The sequence below is a fragment of the Phascolarctos cinereus genome, unplaced genomic scaffold (assembly GCF_003287225.1).
Source record: "Phascolarctos cinereus isolate Bilbo 61053 unplaced genomic scaffold, phaCin_HiC Scaffold_5;HRSCAF=322, whole genome shotgun sequence".
NCBI lineage: Eukaryota > Metazoa > Chordata > Mammalia > Diprotodontia > Phascolarctidae > Phascolarctos > Phascolarctos cinereus.
This window is the reverse complement of record NW_027555958.1, coordinates 339,127,165-339,153,442: the sequence shown is the minus strand read 5'-3', so window position 1 is coordinate 339,153,442 and position 26,278 is coordinate 339,127,165. Positions and strand designations below refer to the sequence as shown.

The 26,278-nt window shown below is 35.0% G+C and overlaps 1 protein-coding gene across 1 annotated transcript in view; it reads left to right on the top strand.

Moving 5' to 3' along the window:
* The window catches only part of ERO1B (endoplasmic reticulum oxidoreductase 1 beta), a 60,797-nt gene extending 34,723 nt beyond the window's left edge, over positions 1-26,074 (top strand). The window contains exons 7-16 of the mRNA XM_021000418.2: positions 2,743-2,863; positions 2,968-3,014; positions 5,155-5,166; positions 6,764-6,790; positions 7,844-7,936; positions 8,403-8,649; positions 9,802-9,871; positions 15,615-15,701; positions 17,989-18,122; positions 23,142-26,074. Coding sequence (XP_020856077.1) covers positions 2,743-2,863; positions 2,968-3,014; positions 5,155-5,166; positions 6,764-6,790; positions 7,844-7,936; positions 8,403-8,649; positions 9,802-9,871; positions 15,615-15,701; positions 17,989-18,122; positions 23,142-23,202 — 899 coding nt within the window. The 3' untranslated portion in view covers positions 23,203-26,074. The remainder of the gene's footprint in view (positions 1-2,742; positions 2,864-2,967; positions 3,015-5,154; positions 5,167-6,763; positions 6,791-7,843; positions 7,937-8,402; positions 8,650-9,801; positions 9,872-15,614; positions 15,702-17,988; positions 18,123-23,141) is intronic.
* Positions 26,075-26,278: the final 204 nt, after the last annotated feature.

Here is a 26,278-nt window from a genome sequence, read left to right as displayed (position 1 = left end):
GGTCTGATAAGTGCATAGTACCCAAGGATGTAATTCATGTAGGCTAGGTGACTTGAAATCATCAAGAAAGGAAGGACAGAAGGAAATAAATATTAAGTGCTTACTGTATTTCAGTCACTGTACTAAAAATGCTTTACAAATATCATCTCATTTGACCCTCACAACAGCCTTGTGAGATACGTGCTATTATTATCCCAGTTTTACAGTTCATGAAACTGAGACAGACAGAGGTTTTTGCATTCCTTGCCTTCAGTGGGCAGCAGTAAGGAAAACACCACCTGTGGTCTTCACTTTCTTGTCTAAGACTTTGTCATTTGGATTACCAAGAACCAGAATTTATTGAACATACTTTCAGTGAATAACTGATATTTTAGAATACTTATCAAAAGTTCATCTGAGACAAATACAAGATGTTATATTTAGGATAAAAACAAATACAGTACATGAATTTGCTAGGATTACTACTTATAGTGCCACAGGAATTCTTGGTGACATGTGTGCTATTGTTAAAAACAGGACTGAGGGAGGAGAAAGTTTGGTAAGAAGATGTAGTAGTCCAAGTAAGACGGTTTGGACAGAGACATTTGAATAAATTGTAATGTTAGGATTTAGGAATTAACTGCTAAAATAAATTTCTAAGGTGTCACAAATTTGGTGGAAGATGGTACTACCTCTGCATGTACACAGAATTGTGCTATGTAAGGAAAGTTCAAGAAAAAATGTCTATATTATTTACATAAGTGATATTGAACTGATTTTCTTCTATATTTAAAACTACATTTTAAATGAACTTTTTATCATCTTAAGCCCCAAATCAAACTGGGAGAAATCTTTTTTACAAATTTAGAAGTGAGAATATTTCTACATATTGCATTCCTGTTTTGTTTGTGCATATAAAATTTATCATGTATTTTATCTAAGGTGAGCCCTCTTTATAGAAATGTCAGCTTGCAGAGAGGCCTGCTAAGTGCAGAAAAAAGATTGATTCAGAACTCAGAATGGTAAAATTTAACAAATATTTAAATGGTAAATTCCAGGGAAAGTTAAAAAAACCAAAATGCTGATTTTTTGTGTGTTGTAACAGTTAAAATTTTGTTTATTAGCCTCTGTACTGTTTTTTAGAAGTACATAATTATTTTTCATCTATTTTTTCAATTAAATAAAAGTATCTTAAATATGAACAATTATTGTGATTATTTAAAAAACTTTTATGATGTTCTGTATAGCTGGGCAATGCCTGCCTGACAGTTTGTAAGTGTTTATACTGTACATATCTGTTAGCATACAGTGGAAACCCTCCTTATAGTGTTAGTTTTAGAAATAGGAATGATAGGGGGCAGCTAAATGGCACAGGGGATAGAGCTCTGGCCTTGGAGTCAGGAGGACCTGAGTTCAAATGTGGCCTCAGACACGACCTTGGGCAAGTCACTTAACCCCGATTCCTCACCAAAAAAAAGAAAGAAAGAAATAGGAATAATAATGCCCACCTTGTTCTTACTGTATATATTGTAATAATAATTGAAAGATTATTTAACCGTCAATCATTTATGCAAACCCAGGTAATAATGGGCATGACATAGAGTTTTATTATATTAGTGTTTCCTAAGCCCTCCTTTAAAAGGACTTCTGAGCTCCTGGAAACCATGGACTAAGGCTTTTATTTACCTTTTGACTTGGCATGGGCAGTCCACAAAAAAATGGGGTGTCCTACAGATATTGAGGATTGATATAAATTAATGGAGGGAAGGAAGACGAGTTAAGGAATCTCCAAGACTAAATGCTAATGAACAGTTAGTTGATTTTTTGTAATTCAGCTGTGTAGTATTAAAGATGTAGCCAAGCTTTAAAAAATGGGAGGTGGTGGTGGTGGTAGTAGTGTATTTGCTGCTTAAGATGCTAACCTATTATGTGTTGCTTTGTTTTTGTAAATGTTCTCTAGATATGTACATATCTATGTTTGGCTCCACAGTCAGATTTTAAGCTCCTCAAGGAGAGCCTATTACACTGCTGTGAAAATACCAGACATCCAGTTAATGCTTATTTTGCATGTATACTGATTTATTTTAAATACAGATAGTGGTCTTTTGAAATGTTAAAGATCTTGTAATTTCAGGGTATGAATTTGTTTTCTATTTTGGTGTAAGGAGAAAATCACTTCATTCTGTCAGTGTGAGGAGGGAAAATCAGTAACATTTGTCATTGTTTTTATTTGAAATTGAACATTTACATAGGTTCAAATTACAGTCTTCTAGCAAAAGTCATTTAGTGAATAAGCACAAAGAGAGAGAGGCAAATTTTAATAACAGAAATAATAAATTTTTATTAAGTATCTAGTGTGCATAGTTCACACAAACTAATTATTTTCAGACTACCTATTCAGGCATGTATACATTTATGGGAGGAAGTAGGTTCTGCCTCTCATAAATCTTTTCAATTGTATGTATTCTTAAAATTTATGAACTTATTTTTTAAATCCTTACTAATAGTATGGAATATTATACAGTTAAAAAGAATGATAACATAATTTTCAGAGAAAAATAGTGACTTTTTTCCTTATCATTAAGTTATGCTAATTCATAAGTATGCTTCTATATCACGGTTGTTCATATTCTGCTACCATTTCTTGTGACTATTATTTTAAACATTTACTTCCCTTTGACATAGTTTGATTGTTCTTTGTGATACTAAATTTTAAACAAGGGATGAGCTGAGACTTATAATTCAAAATTATTTCCTTTTCAGACGAGAGATCTCCAGCCGCCCAGTATGTGGACCTGTTGCTAAACCCAGAGCGTTACACAGGATACAAAGGGCCATCTGCGTGGAGAGTGTGGAATAGCATTTATGAAGAAAATTGTTTCAAGTAATGATCAAGGGATGGGAAGGGAGGGTAGTTATTTGTATGTGTATGTGTTTTGAAAACAGTACTTTATGCCCTTCAAAACTCATTTTCTTTCTTTCTTCCAGGCCTCGATCTGTATATCGTCCTTTGAATCCACTGGCACCCAGCTGGGGTGGGTTTTTAAAAATATCTGCATCTACGCACTGAGGACTACCTTCAAAACCCTTTTATGTAGCTAATCTTCCCTTGAATTTTATGTTGTCCATATATGCATTAAGTATATGCTTTTTATTATAAATTTATAGTAAATTTCACTACATAATTTATATCGAATAAAAACTGGATCTGTAAGTTAAAAAATCATCAGAGGTCAAATTTGTTTCATGGCAAGGTAGATGGCAAGGTATCTTGAAAAAACTTTATAGGAATATGGTTCTTAAAGATCCATTTACAAAACTGAAAATCCTAAACACATAGAATGTTTTTTGCTAACAACTCTGATTGGTATTAGTTAGCTTCCAAGCTACTTGAATTAACTAATGTTTTGTTTCCATTTTGAATAGACTTTGCACAGTGCAAGTGTTACCACTTGGTAACTAGTTTGGGACAATTAGAGCTATCGCTAGCTCAAAAATTCCACTTGTTCTTAGTCCTAAGAATTCATAGAAAATAAAGTTGGTTACAGGCTTGTTGTAAAGATTTAGGTACAGTTATGTCTGAGACAACTGTTCCCAGCATAGGCCTGTACTGGGAAAAGCCTGAGCCCTCAGAACGGTTCTAGAATTTACCTCTGCTACTGATTGTTTTTTTACATTGGGAATTAAACTCACCTTTCTAGGACTGTCCTATATTTTTTCCACTGTAAGCAGTCTGACTTCCATTCATTCCTGTTCTTCAGAGTTGCTTCTTTTTGTGTCTTCAGTATTTAGTTCTTGAGAGTTTCTTATCTCCACTGAATTTATAACTCTAATAGAACTTTAAACCAAAGATTCCTAGGCATAGATAGAGACTACCTTATATTCTGTATAATGCCACCCTCCTTTATATCTAGTTTGGCATTGTAGTCGTTAAGTATGTTAATCTAATTTAGAAGGTTGCCTTATAATTTTTCTACCTCACTCCCTGCAAAGGTTTTTGGTTTTATTTTATTTTAGCAAATGCTTATCACAAGTTAAGGTTTAGCCAGTCCTTTATTTGCTTCTCCATGTAGAAACTGTGAGTCATCTTTCCTTTCAGCTGCAACTTAACTTTTGTTTCCTGGTTTCATTTATGATAAAAGTATCAAGATTAATGTGATTTCAGTTCTCCAATAGTTCTGGATTTTCAATAATTGGATAAGGGTTTTACACATAGTAATAAAATAATAATAGCTGTCATTTGTATAGCCCCTTAAGGTTTGCAAAGTGCTGTACAGATGTTGTATTTTTATCCTCAACCCTGGGATGTAGGAGCTGTTATCTACATTTTACAGATGAAGAAACTGAGGCAGGCAGAGGTTGAGTGACCTGTTCAGGGACACATCTAGGAAATGTCTGAGGCCAGATTTGAACCTAGGACTTCATGACTCCTGGCCTAGTAACCTATAGCTGCCATAACATAGCAACTGTTGTTAAATTTTATGTGATCCAAAAACTGGGTAGTTCTTAGCTTCTTCTGCTCCTTCTCTTCTGTTGCTTCTATTGCAGAAGCAGAAGTTGCCACCACAAGACTAAGTGCTATTTTGTATTTATTATATGTTAAAACGGATGATTCTTAGCACTGTCTTCACCTCTTAATACTCTGTCACTGTCATGGAGAAGATGCCACAACAGGACCAAATTGTATTTTGTTATCTTCCTCTGTTTCGTGAGTTGCCATGAACAAAGAATTCCTCAAGTGACCATCTTGTTCTTTGTCTAGCTAGGTCCTGTTGTTGTGACTCTATAAGAAAATTTAGTCCATATGATATGACGTCAAAATATTTTTACTCATACTACTGGGTAAACTCTTTGAAGGAAGGGACTCTTAGATTTTTGTTTATATCCCCAGCAGTTCCTGGAATATAGTATGCCTTTAATAATGCTATTTACTTAATGTATTCATGTTACAGATTAAATTTTATTCATTGGACTCATCTCATAGTAACTCAGGATAAACAGTTCATTTTCAGGGTGTCTTATTTACTTTGTTCTATATCCAAAGTTATTAGCATAACATACTATAGTATGTGTTTTGTTTCCCATACTTAATGTGTATAGAAATAGAGTTCTTAAAAATTATTTTGAAATATTTTTCATGTTTTGAAATAACTACTATTATTTTTTTTTCTCCAGGAAAGGATGATGGTAAGTTAAATTTTTACATTTTAAGAAATGAAAATATTTGGAGCTACAGCTTATAAAAAGAATCCTTTTAAATGGCTAAATTTTGACAACTTTTAATTTATACATTTTACCTAAGAGAAGATATTCTGTTTTTAAAGCATTTTTTTGGTTCTGAAATTAGACTGTATATAAAAGAGAGCCTAACAAACACTAAGCTTCAGTTTTTCTGTCTAAATCATGTTCTTAGTTTTGTCAGTGTATGTATATGTATGCATGCAGGTACATGCACACACATTTATTTGCTGGTTAGTTATTTCAATAATGTCCAATTCTTCATGACCACATTTGGGGTTTTCTTGGCAAAGATGCTAGAGTGTTTTGCCATTTTCTTCTCCAGCTTATCTTACAGATGAGAGGAACTGAGGCAAACAGGGTTAAGTGACTTGCCCAGGGTCACATAGCTAGTAAGTGTCTGAGGCCAGATTTGAATTCAGGAAAATGAAACCTGACACTCTATGCACTGCTATGCACTGTACCACCTAGTATCCATATAGATATAGGTATAGGTATATGCATACACATGAAATATATGTATGTGTATATGTCTATATATGTATGTATATGCATATATTCTATATACAATCAATGTACGTGATACTTTTTATACTCTAATTATTAGATAATATATAGGTAACTGCTTATTAATAAGTAAAGAATTTTTTAAACACACCAAAATCAGGATTCTAAGTACAATATAAAGCTATCCTGTTAAAATTTGGGTGGAAAAAAGGGCTGGTTTTATATATTATGTTGATTAAAGAAATCATGTTATCATTATGTTGCTTCCACCTTCAATTTCTTGCAACTCCTCCCATCCCCCATTATTTTCTCTAGATAGAAACTCTGAGAAATAGTCATGGTGGAGAGAACACTGAGGTACCTTCCTGAGGTGATTTTCCTTGTAACATCTTTAGCTTTTCTAGATTTGGAATATGTAGTCTGTTGTATACATCTCTTTGATGAATAGGAGTGTAATGACTAAATCCCTAGGAGCTTTCTAGTTGGACGTCAAAGGACACTGACAAACTGGATTACTTCCGGAAGAGGTCAGCTAGGAAAATGAGAGGACTGGAGACTGAGACACCTAAAGATCACGTGAAGGAACTGTAGACGTTTAGTTTAGAGAAGATAAGGTGTATAGAGGATACTCTTACTTCAGTTGTCAAATTATTTGGAAGGTTTACTAACACCTTTTTAGTACACTCAAGGAATCATTCTCCTAACTAAGTAATTAAGTTATTTATGGGCAATACACACAAGTGTTACTTGTGTTTGCTGCCATACCTAGCATAGTGTTCTACATACTGTAGATATTGGACAGTTTTTAAATTGGAATTGTATTAGTGGGTTCACTAGAAGAGAGTCTAAAGAACCTCTGCTATTTGCTTATCTGTATGACTTTGGGCAAGTCACTTAGCTCTTTGGGCTTCACAGTTCTTTTTTGTAAAATAAAGGTATTGGACTGGATAGTCCAAGACCCTTGCAGCTTTAAATGCTATCATCTTAGTCTAGTTTCTGTTTGACTGTAAAGAGTTTTAACTAAAATCTCTCTTTTCAGGAGAATCATTCTACAAATGGCTAGAAGGTAAATAATTTAATGACATCATTTATCAGCAGCTTCTGCATATTTTCGTATATATTTAGTATTTATCATTACAGTTGGTCTGCTTTTGGCTAGCATGCTACTTTGTGTTACTTGGTGCCTTTTGAAAAAACATCACACTAGTCAAGATCCACTCCAGCAGGAAAACGTTTAAGCTAAACTGTACCTACAAAGCAACTCTTATGTATGTGTGTGTGTATATATATATGTGTATATATATATATACACACACACATATATATATACACATATACACACATGTATATATGTATATATATATATATATACATATACACACATGTATATATGTATATATAGTTATATAATGTATTTGTAATTATTATATGTATAGCATATGCAACATTTTGTCCTTTCTTCTCCTACCCCCCAAACCCATCTCTCTACTGAGGAAGGGGATGTATATTTCATCTTCAGTTCTCCAGAACCTAGATTAGTTGTTGTGTTTAGAGTTCATCTTACTTTTTTTGTTTCTAAGTTTATATTATTATAATCATTTTGTATATTTCCTTTAACTCTACATCTCTTCATACAATTAGTCTTACCATGTGTATCTGAATTTCTTATTTATCATTTCTTACAGTATAGTAATAATTCATTACACTTTTATACCATCGTGTGTTCCCCAGTCAGACCTCATGCTGTTTCAATTTTCTTTTTGCCAACATGAAGGTTGCTGTTATGAGTGTTTTAGTGTATATATAAGTATAGAAAAAGAGCCTTCTGTTATTGACCACCCTTAGCATATATTCCCAGTACAGATTGTTCTTTGATGTAACTATATATCTGCTTGCTAGGCTCAGGCCACTCTGCTAGAGTATGAAGCAAGAAAGGCAATGGATTTTAGCTGTGATTTTTTTCCCCTCAGATATACAAAGTATGAATAGCAAAATGCTTTCCTGAAGTTGTTTGGATTGTGCATTGACTTTTAATTTTGCAATTGTATGAATTAATGTTTTATATATCTATGTCTATGTATCTATATCTATATATCCCCCACAATGTCTTCCTGTATAGGTTTGTGTCTGGAGAAAAGAGTATTCTATAAACTAATTTCTGGGCTTCATGCTAGCATCAACTTACATCTGTCTGCAAAATATCTTTTGGAAGGTAATCAGATTTTTAAATATTAAATTTCACATTCTATATATACTAAATAAAATAATTATGGAAAATGCATGGGTTGGGTATAGGGGTGCAAGACTATAATCCCAGCTACCAGGGAGACTAAGATCTTTTAAGTTCAAGAATTCTAAATTGTAGCGGGTTATGCCAGTTGTGTGTCTGCACTAAGTTTAGCTTCAATACTTTGAGCCTCTGGGGTGGGAGTAGGGGGAAGTTCGTGGGTATTAAACCTAATGCCTAAGAAGGAGCAAACCAGCCCATGTTTGAAACAGCAGGCCAAATCCTGCTGTGTGGCAATAGTGGAACTAGGCCCGGGAGTAGCCTCTTTACTTCAGCCTGAGCGGACATGGAAACCTAGTATTTAAGCAAAGAAAGAAAGCAAATACATGTTCCCCATGTTATAGGTAATCCATATAAACAGGAAATTTTTTTTTACCTCTTTCTCTTTTAGAAACCTGGGGAAAACCTAGTTGGGGACCCAACATCAAAGAATTTAAGCGCCGCTTTGACCCTGTGGAAACCAAAGGGGAAGGTCCTAGAAGGTTAAAGAACCTCTACTTTTTGTACTTGATTGAACTCCGAGCTCTGTCAAAGGTTGCTCCATACTTTGAGCGTTCAATTGTTGACCTTTACACTGGAAATGTAGAAGAAGATGCTGAGACAAAAACCCTTTTGTTGGAGATCTTTCGAGATACGAAGTAAGAATTGAATCTCAGTGATTTGAAGTTATTTCTTACCTTTACATAAAAGATAGCCTTTGTTTAAATTGAAATGAAAAATGGAAATTAATATTAAAGTCAGTGAAGAAAGGAAGAATTAGACTTTTAAAGGATCATTAGAATATCATTATTTGAAAATATTTCTGGAAATGAAGTTAAAAATTGTTTCTAGACATCTTAGTTGCTGAAACTGCTTCACAGTTAAGAAATTATCACTACTATTTCAAAAAATAGAACTCTGTAAGTTTGAGTTGTGCATAGCAGCTTTTTGTTACGTTCTCTGTCTGGAATGCCATGCTTCACATGCTAGCTTCTCAAGACAATTTCATTCCTTGTCTGCTTTTGGTTTTGCTCACTTTCTGAATCTCTACTCAACCCATTGCTATTTTAACTTTATATGGTATTTTTTTACCATTATTTTTGTTGTTTGAAACTAAGATAAACTACCCTAATCCTTCAGGATGTGTGCTTTATGTAACTAACATTTATGTAGTACTTTAAAATTATAAAACACTTTGCATCTGTTAAGTGATTTGATTGTAATAACAGCTATGCCTTGGTCGGTAAGGTAAATATTGTTATCCCTATTTTACAGCTAAGGAAATTGAGCCTCAGGGAGGTTAGTGGTGTGCCCAGTGTCATACAACTACTGAATGGATTGAGCCAGGACTCTAACTTATCAGTGTTACATGATACTGCCTCCTATATAAAATAGAATTGTGGCACAGCGTCCTCCCTGAAAATCTTAAACTTACTCAGCTTAACTGGATATTCATATAGACTTAGGAAAAAAGTGAGAGCTAGAAAAATTTCAAGTTAATTTTTTTTCTAGAATTTTTAGATGCTTTTGTTTATACCATGCTTCACTTAATCACCTTTTTTCATGATGACCTTTTAGTGCACAATTTCATTTAGTTGTTTCGATCTGTTATAATAATACATCTGTCATTTTGATCTAGTTTTTTATCAAACAATCCAGACATTAATTGGCATTTTTCCTTCAGTGTTTAAGTCATGATAGTAACATAAAGTCATTTTAGAGTTTATCTGTAGTGATAAAAACTATGTAGCTTTAATGCCTGGTATACAAATTTTCATCCTTCTTTTACCATAAAATTGTTATTTGATCAGGTCCTTCCCTATGCATTTTGATGAGAAATCCATGTTTGCAGGAAACCAAAAGGAGGCTAAATCATTGAAGGTAATGTCAGTAACATTTCTTTAACATTTAAAAATAAACTTTAAATTAATTTTTAAAATTAGTCCTATGTCAGTTCCTATTGACCTTTGTTCTTTTGATTCTCAACCATTTTTCTCACTTTTTGAAATCAATTTGATTGGATTTTTTTCAGTCATATCCAACTCTTTGTGAGCCCATTTGGGGTTTTCTTGGCAAAGATACTGGAGTGGTTTGCCATTTCCTTCTCCAGCTAATTTGAAAGATGCGAAAACTGAGGCAAACAGGGTTATTTGCCCAGGATCACATAGCTAGTAAGTGTCAGAGGTCAGATTTGAATTTGGGAAGATGAGTCTTCCTGGCTACAGGCCCGTCACTCCATCTGCTGTACTACCTTACTGCCCCTATTAATTGGATATTGTGGCACTGTTACTGAACAGAGAAGAGAATATATTCATTTCCTTTCCTGTTTTTGCTAGTTATATTCTACTTTCTGATTTGTCCAGCTTTTTGGTGATTTCTGTCCTGTGAGTATGATGTGGAAATGTTTTTTTAAAATGATTAGAAGATTTTGGAGAGCTGAGCAGTTCTATGAGATTGTGACCTGAGTTATCCATTTTCAAGATCACCAATATTATGTTTTCTTTTTAAAAATTATTATATAAAATAATTATTACCTAATATTTCCAAAAGATGAATTTTCTTTTATGTTCCTTTTGTTTAAATAGAAATTATGAGTGTTAGTTTGTAACATCATTGAAAGAAACAAAGGGAATTAAACCAGATATTCATCCAATTAAAAAAATTCATACATAAACACTGATGAAATAAGCATTTTGTTTTCATGAGAATATATTTATATACAACAATTTTAAAATTCACTGAATGGTAGAATAGACTTTGAATTAGAAGGAATGTTAAAGGTCATCTAGTCCAGCCCCCCCGTATATTACAGATGAAAAAACTCAGACTTGTGATAAGTAAGAAACGTCCAAGGCTACATAGCTGAAGTGGAAAAGCCAGGATTTGAACCCATTTTTCCTGATTTCAAGTTCAGTATCTGTCACCTAATGGCTTTTTTACTTTCTAGTAGGGAAATACTGTTATTTCCAAGTGAGCATACGTTTAGAAGAGTGTTAGAAATAGAGAGGATGTCATGGATAAAAACTATATATCTGTGATTCACAGTACTTCTAAAATTTCTAGAGTTCTGTGGCACACCTGTAAGAGAAGATGGGTTATTTCATACAATTAATTCATTATGATACTATCCTTTTTATAAATTCCATAACCTAGTATTTTTTTCCCTGTGGCATTTAGGGTTAAGTGACTTGCCCAGGGTCACACAGCTAGTAAGTGTCTGAGTCTGGATTTGAACTCAGGTTCTCCTGACACGAGGGCCAGTGCTCTATTCACTGTGCCACCCACATGCCCTGATAATGTAGTATTGCATTGGGCTACTGATAGAGAGCATTGGAAGGTATGAGGCCTTTCACTTTCCTTACAAGATACTGCCAGTCATTTTTAGATTTTTTTTTTGTTAGCTATCACATGGTTAACAAACTAAATTTGTTTGCTTATTGACTAATTGACTAATATAAAATTAATTGTTATTTGTGATAGCAAAAGGAGAGCATGTTTTTGGTAATAAGTAGTTTAATTTAGCTATTCAGAATTCTTTGATACATCTGCCTTTGCTAACTCAACATATATGATCGTAAATATGTCCCCTATTTTATATTATCACAAAAATATTTGGAGGTGAGTGGAAAAATTTGCTTCTGATATTCCTAAGCAAAGGAAGCTAAAGGCTGCTGAGTCTATGTTGGTGGGAGTTGGTGTCTTTGCATTTATGTAAGGAAATAGTCATGATAGAGTTTTATTTTAGGTTAGCATTATTATTGCATTTGTTTTTAAATGCAAGTTGAAATTACATTGTAAGTGAATGAATAAAGTAAAATTTGCCTATTGTTTTTCAAGGATGTATAAAAAAAATCAAGCTTTGCTTCAGGTAATTCTCTGAGTGTTCCAGATTAACTTCTTTACCTTCTAGGATTACTAAAATAGTAGATCTAGGGGAATGCCATAATTACCATTTACCTAGATTTTTAGCATTATAATTGATAAGAATTTTTTGTAGCATTCTCATGGACAGGTTAAAAGAGATGTGAAGTAGACAATATAGGATGACTAACTGGGTTAGGAACTGGTTAACTGGTAAAACTAAGTACTCCTGAATAAGTGTCAACTGGAAGGTTTCCAATTAAAGGCTTCAAGAATCTTCTTGGTCCTGAGCATTCATATTTTTATCAATGATTTACTATAGTATTTGGCATGTAGTAGGTGATTAATAAATGCGTTTCATTCATTCATGAATGATTTGGATAAAGACATAGATGATATTCTTATCACATTGACACAAAGCTGGGAGGAATAGCTAATTAAGTCATTCAAAAAGATCTTGATAGACTAGACCATTGAACTGGTTTGAATAAGGTGAAATTTAATAGGGATAAGTGTAAAGTCTTATATTTGGGTTCAGGAAACTGTATTCCACAAGTACAAGATGAAAGAAGCCTGGTTAACAGTATTTCTGAAAAAGTTCTAGGGGGTTTTGGGTACCACAAGCTTAGTAAGATGGTAGCCAATCAGTGCACTGACAAGAATTAAGTGCCTGCTGTGTGCCAGGCACTTGTAGGTACTGAGGATAATAAGGTAAAAATAAAAGTCCTTGCATTTAAGGAGCTCACATTTTCTAGGAGTAAATGACCTGTACATATATAAAGAAAAAAAAAATTAAATTGCTGATGGAGAGGGTGTGGGATCAAGAAAAGTATCATGTAGGAAGTAATATTGAACAGCTTTGAAGTTGATTTTTTTGTTGCTGTTGACTAGTTGTGTCTGACTCTTCATGACCCCATTTGAGGTTTTCTTGTCAAAGACACTAGAGTGGTTTGCCTTCTCCTTCTCCAGCTCATTTTACAGATGAAGAAACTGTGGTAAACAGTGTTAAGTGACTTGCCCAGGGTCACACGGTTAGTAAATGCCTGAACTTCCTGACTTCAGGGAACAACATTTTATCTACTTCGCTGCCTTGGTGTCTCTTAAAATCTGCTAGGCATTCTGTAAAGTAGAGGTTAGGAGGGCTTTTGTTCCAGGCTTGGGGGAATAGCCTCGATAGAGAGAAGGGAGGTGGAATGTCATGGGCCAGGATTAATAAGAAGACCAATTTGCCTGGACTGTAGTATGTGAAAGGAGAACACAGCCAGGTTGTGAAGGGCTTTAAAAGCCAGACAGAGGCCTTCATGTGTGTGATCTCAGAGGCAAGAGGGAGCTGCTAGAGTTTTTTGAGTTTGGAGAGTGTCAAGGTCATACCTGTGCCTTAGGAATATCACTCATGCAGTTTTGTTGGAGGATAGTTGGGAAAGGGGAGGGCCTTGAGGCAGATCAGCCAGATAGGCTGTTGCAGTAATCTAGGTGAAATGTGATAAGAGCCTAAATTAGAGTGGTAGCCGTCTGAGTTAAAAGAAGGGCTTGAATGCAAGATATATCGTGCAGATGGAATCAGTAAAACTTGATAGCTGATAAGGGCAAGGGAAAGGAAAAAAATCACTGATCACTTTGAGGTTGAGAACCTTGGGAAGTTATACAGAAGGGAAGGTTTTGGGGAAATAAGTTCTGATTTGGGCATGTTTTAGTAGCTACAGTCAAGTCGGAGGTGTCCAATTGGCAGTTGTTGATGTGGTACTGGAATTCAGAAAGATGAACTGGGTAGAGCTGTCTGAAGTAATGTCTCAGAAGTAATAGTTAAACCCAGGGGAACTGATGAAATCACCAAGAAGCCATAATGAAAGAAGAAAGTTCACTATAGGATTGTCATGACACTCCATATATTTGAAGTGATCCAGCAGGGGCAACTAAGAAGGAGCTGGCAATTAGTTGAACATTGGTAACCTTGTAAATAGAAGTTTTAGTTAAGTGATGAGGTCAGAAAGAAGCCAGGTCACAAGTGACTAAGAAGTCAGTGTGAAGAGGAAAAATGGATGCAACAAGTGTAGACAGCTTTTTTTAGGTGTTTGACAGTGAAAGAGAGGAAAGCTATAGGGTGATAAGCTAATGTGGTGGTAGGATAAAGTGAAGATTTTTTTCAAGCATGGTAGAGGTCTTTGCATGTTTATAGACATTAGATATGAAACCATAGGATAAGCAGTGATTGAAATTAAGGAAAGAATTATCGAAAAGGTAAGCTCCCAGAGGAAAGGGGAAGGGTTAGTATGAAGGATATAAATAGAGGAATTGGTGTTTGCACAAAGAAAGGCCATTTCTTCCTCTGAGCCAGGAACAGAGAAGAAAAATCAGGGTTGATATTGAGATAATTTGGAGTGTAGAGTTGAAGAGGTAGCTAATAGCATATGGCCTCATGTTTTTCAGTGAAGTATTTATCTGAGTTCTCTAATGAAAGAGTTATGTAGACTTGAGAGAACAAAGGATTGTGTTCTAGAACTGCTATTGACTGAAACATATGTAGCAAAACATAAAGAAGATTATAATACAAAACAAGTGCATAGATACTTTGCGAGATACACAAGCTGTTTATAGTAGTTGTACTTCTTGAAGACAGGGACTTAAGACATATTTACTTGTGAATCTTTCATGGTGCCCCACGGAGTGCTTTGCACAAAGTTTGCCTTCAGTAAAGGTTCTTCAGGTAAATGTTATAAATTGGCAGTGATGCCAATTGATTGTATGAAGTTGTCAGTTTAGTACGCCTTTAGTTATGGAATTTGAAAGGAACCTAAGAGGTTGGTCATCTAACTCAATTTTCCACCTAACAAAGATACCTCTGCAACAGATGCTCAGCTACCCTGTGCGTGCACGTTAGGAAGCTTATTGCATTATAGTGCAGCTTATTCTATTTTAAAACTAATTGCAGGAAACCTTTTCCTCATATAGTAAAAGTTGCTTTCTTGTAACTTAATCCATTGGTTCTGATTATATTGTCTAGAGCCATATAGAATGACCTTTTTCACATGAGAGCCCTTAAGATCTTTTATGGCAACTATCATATTCTTCCTTGATGTTTTCTTTCAAATAAAATGTCCCACTATTTTCATCCTTTTAAATTGCCCTGGTTTTGAGCCCCGTCCCCCCTTCAACCACTACTTTTATTATGCTCCATAATTTGTCAGTATCCTTCCAGAAATATGGTACCTTAAACAAAAAATAATGCTTGCGATATAATTTGACCATTTTAGAGTGAGATTTGTTGTTATTTGAAGTACAGTACATTAGTCTGGGTTCTTAATACAGTACTTCTGTTAATATAACTTAAGACTGCATTCTGAGGCAGCATTTGATGGTGGATAGAGTTGGCCTAGGAACTAGAAAGATTTGAGTTCAAATTCTGCCTCTGATAAATACTTCCTGTGTGACCCTGGGCAAATCATTTTACTTTTCAGGGCTCTGAGCAGCTAGCTAAGAAAATAAATTTTGGAGATGATAATGATCTGTCCTGGTAGAGGAAGTTTTCTCGTGAGGAGCTCCCCTACCACTGATATCAGAAGTCCAGCCCCAGCCCTTGTCCTCTGAAGGCTGCAATCACTGTTTGTTTTGATTTGTGATTTTTTTTCCCCTTTGCAGTCACATCGTAGTTCTTATGAACATAATTTTATTTGAGGGATTGTTTTTTAGATAATTTACTATTATTTCAGCTAAATATAGTCAAAGGTCTAGTTTAACCATAGTGGAAGTATTTTCTATCTATCAGGAGGAACTGCGGTTGCATTTCAAGAACATATCACGTATAATGGACTGTGTTGGATGTGACAAATGCAGGTTATGGGGGAAACTACAGGTATGTATATCTTTGTTTTTTTGTTTTTGAAATTGTTATTACTATACTGAATGCCTTCCACTAAGCAGTTCAGAGCTGTTTATAAATTTTTAAGATTCTTTTCAAAGTAAAGCTTTAATACAGGCAAAAGAAAATAATAGTGTCCTTGTTTGAACATGTGAAGAATCTATACAATATTACATTATATGTTTACAAATAGGAAAATATTTATTTACTTGTTAAATATCTCCACTAAAGCCCTACTCTGCAGCCTCATTGTGATACAGCAAGTAGCCTTAAAGGTCTGTGCCAGGGAATTAAGTATAAGTTTTGACAGGTCCTAATAATTGGAAAAGACTTTGAGTGTAGGTTCAGAAAGAAAGTATCTGTCACCAGAGCATAAGCCTTAACTAAGCTTTGGAGAATATTATCCCTAAGGGAAGGAAGTTGCTTACCAGGAGGTAAAGTCTTTCAGTCCTGACAATTCATTAAGACTATCTACTGGATTGGAATAGGTAATACCTAGGCCAATGAAATCATAAAAACATTTTTAGTAAGCATAATATATACAAATTTACTCTTATATTTCACATAAATATTAAAAGTCATTCAAACATTCCATTTCAGTCATTTTTAGGCAGCTAAGTGGTACAGTGGATAGAGTGCTGGGCTTGAAGTCAGGAATACCCGAGTTCAAATCTAGCCTCAGATACTTTTGCTGTGTGACCCTGGGCAAGTGATTTAACCTCTGTTTGCCTCAGTTTCCTCAACTGTAAAATGGGGATGTTAACATCATCTACCTCTCAGCAGAGTTGTGAAGATCAAATGAGATAGTAATTGTAAAAATGCTTAACATAGTGCCTTGCACATAGTAGGTACTATATAAATGTTAGCCACTATCTTTATTTTTTTAAACCAAGTATTAGTGAAGAAAAGGTTCATCGAGTTTCAAAGTGCTACCTTATGAACATGTCAAGCCCTCTCTTTACTTTTTTCAGAGGGTCATAAAGCCATAATTATGATGGTGCAGCCTTGCATGGTGCACAGGGGGTTAGACTTGTACTCAGAAGCCCCCTAATGTCTCCTAGCTTTGTAACCCTGTGTAAGTTCCTTAGCCTCAGAGTGCCCCCTTCAGCTCTACTGTGGAGTTGCAGGTAAGTTACTGATAGGTGGTAGTGAAGAATGCGCATTTTACATTCCAGGAATTAACAGGTCTGGAGCAAAACAACAACAACAACAATAATAACTGACATTTATCTAATGCTTTAAGGTTTGCCAAATGCTTTACATGCAGTATTTCATTTGGACCTTACCTGAGCCCTGGGAAGTAAGGGCTACAGATATTATCTCCATTTTACAGATGAAAAAATTGAGATTGAGAGAAATTATCCTACATACATAAGTGACTTGCCTGGGGTCACACAAGCTGTTCAGTAGGTGAAGTGAGACTTTAACTCAAGGCTTTATTTGTAAAATATGTATAATGGCAATGCTATCACAGGGCTGTTTTGAAGATTAAATGAGATATAATGTGTAAAATGCTCTGCTAACATTAAAGTACTATGTAAATTTGAGTTATTCCGAGACACTAAATTAATGGTATCTATTTTATAGGGGCAAATGTAAGATAGTAAGGTACTAAAAAACAAACAAATATTAAAATGGAAACAAATTTAAAGCTAGATAATACTCTCATGAGCATTTCATTGTCATTTGGGCAGGGGAGCTAGCTTATAAAAGTGATTTTAAGATTGTACATTGAAGCAAGCAAGTATGATTTTCAAATACATAGTTCTTCATGTATCTCCTAGACTACATTCAGAAATGTTTTCTATTTTAGGCTGAAAGTTTTTTAATTGTTTAATTTGTGTGTGTGTGTGTGTGTGTGTGTGTGTGTGTGTGTGTGTGTGTGTAGACACATTCACATGCCCATATATACAAATACATAGTTGCATGTATGTAGGATAATTGTTTTCTTATAAATTATTTATATGTGTTTATATTGAGCTTATCCCTGGGAAATTCATCCTGTAGGTAAATTAAAAGTAGAAAGCAAAGTTTTTAGTGTTTTGGCTTTTTCCTCTTTGCTGGTTTACACTTTTTATTTTTATAATTTAGTTTAAAATATGTTGGCTAGATAAATGTATACTTTTTGTAGAGTTTATACTTGTTAATTAAATGAAAATTAATCCCATTAGATACTAACTTGTTGAATGTCGTCATGGGGATTTGAAACTTATCTTAAAAGTCTAAGTAAATACTTTTTATCTGTATACAAAATAAAATTAATATATATTATTTCATCTAGACTCAGGGTTTAGGAACTGCTTTGAAGATACTGTTTTCTGAAAAAGAAATTCAAAATCTTCCAGAGAATAGCCCATCTAAAGGTTTTCAACTCACTCGTCAAGAAATAGTTGCTCTTTTAAATGCATTTGGAAGGTAAGAATCTTCTTCATAATGCAGATCTTGCTTATACCACCTCTTAAATGAGTTTGAGCTATAAAAATGATGATAATTTCTAGTAAAGTAACTTAAACTAAGCTACTTTTTCTAGACCCAGTATCAGAGTCACCAAGAAGCTAGAAAGAGTTGGTCATGGAAGGGAATTACAAACTTCAGCATGTATATTTTGCATGTGGAAACTAATTGTATTTTGTATGATTGCCTTCCTTTTGCTACTACCCTGGACCCCTCAACCCACCAGATGCTAAGGATGGAAGGCAGCAATACCCACACTTATTGTGTTCCCTCACCAATGCAGAGAGAGACATAAGTGCCCTGAATCCTTCCCCATGTGTAGATACCTGCCCCATAATCCAAAGACCTGCTGTCCCCCCATAAACATAGAGATCCACCACACATCAAGAGGCCTGCCATATACAACATCTGTGTATAGAGGCCTACCACTGATACGCACCACACAGTCATATCACAGGATTCTAGTTAAAGCTAGAAGGGCCTTAGAGCCCAGTGAAATTTTGTTTAGAGGCTCACCTCTTCATTTAGAGATGACAAAATGGACTTAGGTTAAATGACTTGCCCAAGATCACACAGCTAGCAAGTGTTTAAAGCTGGATTTGAATCCTGTTCTTCCTGGCTTATTCTCTACCCCAGGCTGCCTCCTATATACATTTTCAAAGATCACCCTGCCTCCATCCCCCTCCCCACATAGACATACAGATAATCGTCATAGAAAAACTATGGGTCAAGAAGTGAGAAAGAAGGTTCCTTCATTTGGGGAGGAAAAGACAAATATCCTGAGACATATCCTGAGGTGTCAAGTGGACAGAGTAGACTGGGGCAGATGCTTCCAGTCTAATCCAGAAATCATCTATTGTCAAACACCTCTTATGTGTAAGGCATTATGGATACAAATCGAAACAAAAAATAAATCTCTGCTCTTAAACAAGTTACATTATACTAGGGCAACTGAACATGGAAACAGGTATATATTTTAAGGAGGAAGAGAATATCAGCAGTTTTGGGGAATGTGAGGGAAGGCTTCCTGTAGAAAGTGGCATGTGAACTGCCTCTAAAAAGAAGCTGCAGATCCTCAGAAGTTGAGATGAGAAAGAAATGCATTCTTAGCATGGGAAGTAGTCTGTACACAGGCATTTTCCATCATGAGACTTTTGGGGATGTCTTAGATCCTTGCGTTGCTGAGAAGGGCTAAGTCTATCAAAGTTAGTCATCACACAAAGCGGCTGTCATTGTATACAGCATTCTTCTGGTTCTGCTCACTTCACTCAGCATCAGTCCATACCAGTCTTTCCAGGCTTTTCTGAAATTGGCCTGCTTATCATTTCTTATAGCACAATAGTAATCCATTACATTCATATACCACAATTTGTTCAGCCATTCTCCAATTAATGTATATCCCCTCAATTTCCAATTCTTTGCCACCACTGAAAGAGCTGCTATAAATATTTTTGTACATGTGGGTCCTTTTCTTATTTTTATGATCTCTTTGGTATACAGCTTTAGAAGTGATATTGCTGGGTCAAAGGGTATACATATTTTTATAGCCCTTTGGGCATAGTTCCAAATTGCTCTCCAAAATGGTTGGATCATTTCACAACTCCAACAATGCATTAGTGTTCCAATTTCCCCACATCTCCAACATTTATCATTTTCCTGTTTTATCATATTGACAGCCAGACTGCTTTAAGGAAATTATTTTGCCTGCTCTGTTGAGGACAGATTGGAGAGAAGGGTAAGACTTGCCAGGAATCCAGTTTAGAGGCAGTGGAAATAGTCTGGGCAAAAGGTGGCAAGGGCCTGAAATAAGATGTTGGCCACATGGAGAGAAGAAGATGAATGCAAGAGATGTGGTAGGGAAGAATTGTTTTGATGTGGCAGATTGATTAGTTATGGAGAGGGAAGGGGAGAATGATGTGGAAGTTGTGAACTTGAGTGACTAGAAGAAAGATAAAGCACGCAACCAAAAGTAGAAAAGTTTGGAGAAGAATGGTGAGTTTAAGGGAAAGAGTGGTAAGTTCATTCTCAAAACTATCTGCTGCATTTGACACTATCGACCAATATTTCCTCATGGATATTCATTTCTCTCTGGGCTTTTGTGATACTGTATTCTCTCCTGGTTTGCTTTCTCTTGTCTGGTTTTTCTCAGTGCTCTTTGCTGGTGCATCATCCACATTGTGCCACCTGATTTTGGCGTATTCCAAGGTTCTGTCTTAGGCCTCTCTTCTGCCTGTATTCAGGGGTTGTTAAGCTGGGTTCCAAGAATTATTTTGAATATCTGATAAATGTATTTAATGTAATTAGATTCCTTTGTAATCCTATGTATTTTATTTTATATTTTTAAAAACATTCTAAGAAGGGATCTATAAGCTTCACCAGTTGTCTGGAGGGGTCTTTGACACAAAAATGGTTAAGAATCCTACCCTAAACCCTTCCCTCTTCCAAATTTCACTATTTCTGTCAAAGGTACTACAATCCTTTCAGTGTCTCAGGTTCATATCTAGGCATCATCCTGGATGTCTCACTTTCCCTCATCCCACATATACATGAGTTGATAAATCTTACTGTTTTTATCGTCATAAAGTGTCTTGTGTCCAGCCCCTTCTCCGTGCTCACTCAACCCACACTTTAATTTATCAGTACCTCTCCCCTAGATTATTGCAAGTTCCCCAATTGGTCTCCTTATCTCAAGCCTCCCCACACTGTAGTCCGTCCTATATACAGCTGTCAAAGAATTTTCTTGAAGTACAGATCCAGCCATGTAGCTCTTTTACTCATTCAATTCCAGTGGCTTCTTCTTGCCTGTAGGATAAAACATAAACTTCTCTGTTTAGCTTTTAAAGCTCTTCACAGCCTGGCCTCAACTTGTCTTTCCATCCTCAGTGGACATTATCCCTTCCTGTGCCACGTGGTCTAGTTAAATTGATTTTCTCCCTGTTGCTTTTATAACACACTAATCTCTTTCCTCCGTGCCTTTGCACTGGCTGTCCCATGTATGGAACTGTACTCCCACTCAACCTCATAGAGTCCCTTTCTTCCTTTAAGATGAAGTTTAGGCACGATATTTTGCATGAAGCCTTTCCTTATTACCCTAATTACTCTTGCTGTCCTTCCCAAACCACCTTGTATTTTAGCTCTTCTGTGTATACATACATACATATTTATGTATTAACTTTATAGGGATTATTTCATTTTTTTTGTACTAGAACAGTACCTAGCATATAGTGTCTGCTTAAAAATACTTGATTAATTTGACATGTTGAGACTGAGAGCCTAGTGGGCCCTCCATTTGGAGTTATCCAGCAGTCAGTGATTGATGGGGAGACTGGAGCTCAAAGATGTCCCTGGATATATAGAGCTGGGAATCATGTGCAAATAGGTCTTTGGGGTTTTTTTTAAATTTTATTAATTTATTTTGATTTACCAACAATCACTTACATATTCTTTTGAGTTGAAAATTTTTCTCAAATAGGTCTTTGAACTGATGCAACTTGATGAGATCATCAAGAAAGTGTATAGAAAGTATATAAAAGAGTACCTAACATAGAGTCTTGAAAGACACCTGTAGTGAGAGGGCAGGCCAACCATGTATGATAATCCCGCAAAGAAGACTGGAGAAGTAGACATGTGGAAGAACAAGCTGGAGGACACCGTAGCAGGATACTTCAGTGTCCACAGTTTTTAGGAGAATCATTGCTATAAAAAACTACCAATTCATCCAAAAGATGAACAATTTTTTTAAAGCCTTATCTGATTTGGAAGTTAGAATATTGTTGGTAATTTTGGAGAGAAAAAATTAAATTTGGTAGTGAGGTCAGAAGCCAGATAAAGAATTGAGAAAAAAAGAGGAAATCAAAGCAGAATGTGGCAGCTTTTTATTGGAGTTTGGCTCTGAAAGGAAGGAGAAATATGGAAAGGTAGTTTCCTCTTTTAACAAATTATTCTTGCTAACCAGGTGCTAGTTAGGCCTGGTGGGTCATTCTGGGATGGTGGGTTGATGGTCTAATGCTCTCCTCTCTTCTGTCACCATCATCCAGCATAAGTACTACTGCTCTGAAGGCCTTCTCCCCAGTCTGAACCTCCCTTCCCTCACCTGCCAACTTGGGAAATAAGGCAACTGCATCCTCCTCCAGGTAGCCAGTTCAGCCTCTATACCAGAGGTTTAAATACTAGGGGCTTCCCACCCCATGTTTTCTTATTGGCCTTGCAAGAAGAAGGATATGTTTCCAGATGTAGGGAACACTGAGAGTAAAGGAGAGGTGGAAAAGCACAGATTATGGTTTGGGAGCAAAGAGTAAAACCCCTTTAGAGCATAGAGTGTGAGGAAAGGAATAATATGGGATGAGGCCAGAAAGGTAAAAGGCCAGGTTCTAGAAGGTCTTGGCTGACAAAAGTGTTTGTACTTTAGTAAGGAGTCAGTAGAGAACCCCCGTTTGGTGATTATCTGGTTTGTGTGCATCATTTGTTGCAAGGCTTTAGCCCTAGCCTGCCTTTTCCCTTGCCAGGTCTCGTGTTTCACAGGCAGCTTTCTCATACTGCCAGTTGGTGTTTACTCAGGGAACGATCATTTTAATAGGAGGCTAAAACAAACAAACAAACAGACAAACCCTGCAGTGCCTTAAAAGTTAAATGTAAATGATTTCAACTTCCCTACTGTTTTGTATTTTCTATAGCTTTCTTCCCCATAGTATAAATAATTGAGCTGACTCTTAATTTGCCACCAGAAAATAGTAAATACAGAGATGCAACTCTTGAGTTTTTGTCAACTTTGAATAATCTCTTTTAAAACTCTTTGTAAAGTGGCAGTTTCATCTGTAAATTAAATTGCTACATGAAGAATTTTACTTTTCTAAACAGGTCTGTATAGGATATAATCCTATTTTAATATTATGTTAAATTTTATGTTAACTAATTAAAATTTCAATTTTAAATAGCTATGCATCACACTTCTGCTAATACACATATTCTTTTTTCTTACAGACTCTCCACAAGTGTAATAGAGTTGCAGAATTTTAAAGTTTTATTGAAAAACAGTAGATAATAAAGACTTTCACACACTTGTTAAAGGTAACCATAAAATAATTGTGTAAAGACTTTTGGTCTTGGACATTCAGCAAAATGAGACTGATCTTCCTGACCTTCAAGAATTTGAACTCTTGAAGGAAACATTCAGATACCAACTTGAATATTTATGATCCTTAAAATAGGAAATTATCAATTAGAGCTATTTATAAATGAAGTATATAGTTTTGGAACATGTAAATTATATTGATTTGCTGTTTAATTTCATGTATTTTTTCATCTATTGAATATTTCTAGTGTGCCACTTTTTATTTAGAGTTTATTTTTCTCATTTTGTTGTCTTGTTATTCCCAGGCAATTGTCTAATTTTAATTATGTAGCCATCTAATAGCATTGTTATAATTCCCTATGATGGGAAAAAGAACTAGGGAACAAATATCGTACTTAGTAAAGAAAAATGCTGATACTGTGATGTTTTTCTTTTTTGTGTGTGTGATAAGTTTTTCCATGTCTTTTCCCCTTACTTTTGCTTTACACTTGTGCCTAGCTTTGTGTTAATTCGTTTGTTTCTCCTGCAGAATAATAAACATAACAGACAGTCTTTCAAATGTGTAATTCAAGGAATTTCTTAAGTGTATTGAAGGTCCTCCTATTTGCTTTTTCTCTTCATTGATATAAGGGAACTTCCTCTGATAGAGCTGGACACATGCTTTCTGATTCCCAACCATTTCTGTGTCTGTTTAGTTGGTCCAAGAGTTTTCTTATTCTTAGAACCTAAACATTATCTTTAAAAAAAAATTGCCCAACTTGTGACCAAGACACAGATGTGTACATTTCCCTTTCCTTAAAGAAAAAAGATATTGCATATCCTTCATTAGAGTAGAAATATGCATCTAGCAGGTAACTTCTCGAAGCAGATTCTGTTGGGATTATGTAAATCTATAATGTTGTTTTCAGATGTTACAGGCCAAAAATTTGTTTTAAATAGAAAAAGAAAAACCATTTAAAAAACCTTTATTTTCAAAAAAAATATCTATGCAATCCCCTAACTACTCTCAGCCTAACTTTCTTAGGTAGATTATTTAAACATGCTAATAAGAATATATAAATTCACTGTATATATGTGATACTTTGTGTGGTCAACTTGGACATTATGCCACCACACCACTCAGAAGTAAAGAACTTTCATTTTTTAAATCCAGAATTAAAGTACCCTTGTGCAGGATTAGCTATTTGATAATTTTTAAAACTTTGGTAGTTGTAATGTTGGTGTTCAGTGTGGAAGTTTGTATATGTGTGGTAGTAACGCAGGTAAGAGCCCTAAAGTTTTTGTGTATTAGACCTTCAATTTTTTACCGAGTGAATAACAAGTGCCCTTAAGCGCATACTTTAGCCTGCCAAAGTCTGAAATGTGTTTAATAATGATATAGTGGAACCAATTGTTTAAAATTAAATTTTGCTCCACCATTGGACCCTTATACCTGAGGGGTGAAATTGTACTGGACTCATTTCTTTTCCAAACCCAATTTTTATAGAATCACTTGACAACTGACAGTGGTATTTAATTTTATTATAAATGGATAGATTTGATTGCAGCCATTTCTTTTAGTACTGAAAGTATTGCATATGGAAAAAAAATTTAAGGCAAGCTTCTTTGAAAACTGAATACATTAATAATTTTGTTGATTTAAGTATTCCAGATAATCAACATCAGTTCTCTGTAAGCTATTGCTCAAAGCCTAATTTAACCTGATACCACATTTTTATTGCCTTAGTACAGTAATCTTTAAGATCAGTTTCTTTTTTAGGAATGTTATGTCAGGATCTCTTAATGGGGGGGGGAGATGTGTGAATCCTTGCTTATTACGAGCAATTACCCTTCTTAATTCCTGTGGTTTGTTTCAGTCTTTTAAAAAGGGCCAGGTATATATGTCAGAGTTTTTGGAAATGAAAGCGTTTACACCTTTCTAGTTGTAGAAAGTTACTTTCTAAATTTTACTTATCAGCAGAAAAATACATGAAACATGGTAGTTTGTCATTGGAAAATAATGTGGAGACGGCGTTCACTTGGCTATGTTTATTTTTAGGAGACTATGTTACTGGTATATGCTGCCTGTGAGAATCTTTTCTGTGAACCGAATGACATGGTTTTTTTTTTCAACTCACAAGTCAGGCAATTGTCTAATGCCTTTTGTTGCTTAGTTCTATAATGAATTGACAGCATTGTTGATTATATACCATTTTCTAAAGCATATGCTTGCCTAAGTTCAGCCTTTTATTTTGTTTCATAACAATAAAAAATACTGCCCTGATGGTATAACTGACAGAAATGATTGTACCAGTTGATAAAGTAATAAAAATGTGAAAGGAAGGGAAAATAGGCCTCTTCCCTTGACTTGAGTTTGTTACTTTTTTGAGTGGCGTCTATGTCAACATTACTGTAAATTTTAGATTTGGGGATCCTCGACCATTTTTTGAGGTGAATTAAATAAATAGTAAAAACCTTACGCAGTTTAGAAACTCGATAAATCAAAACATTTTATTTTGGCATTTAGCATTGTGATCTATCTAATAGTCATGTTATGATTGCTGGGCATATATGAAATATTGTGCCATATTTTTAACTTTGGATATAATTTTGAGTTTAAAAAAAAGTATTAAATTTCATCAGCAGCACTTAGTAGTCTATGTGAAAATTTAAGATATTCACAATAAACCTCATAGCTGAAGTACCTAAATTTGCACCATTTATGTGTATGATAAATCACAAAGCTTGTACAATTCTGCCATGAGTATACAACACCTTTAATTTTGAACATGATACTGTATTATTTGCTGTTGTTTCCACTTGATTCTGTAAAATTTGAATTAAAGTAAATGTTTCTGCAGTGTTTCTTGTGTTTAAAAGATTTTTTTTTGAGACAAATATTTTTTTCCCCTTAATGGCTTCCAGAAAATATGTGTAATATTACATTAGCACCAGTTTTTAAAACGGTATAATAAAAATTTTGAGGAAACAAAATTGTCATGGAGCATGGAGGAATATTGAGTTAATATTTCACATAAAAGCTATTCAGACAGTTATTTTTCCATCT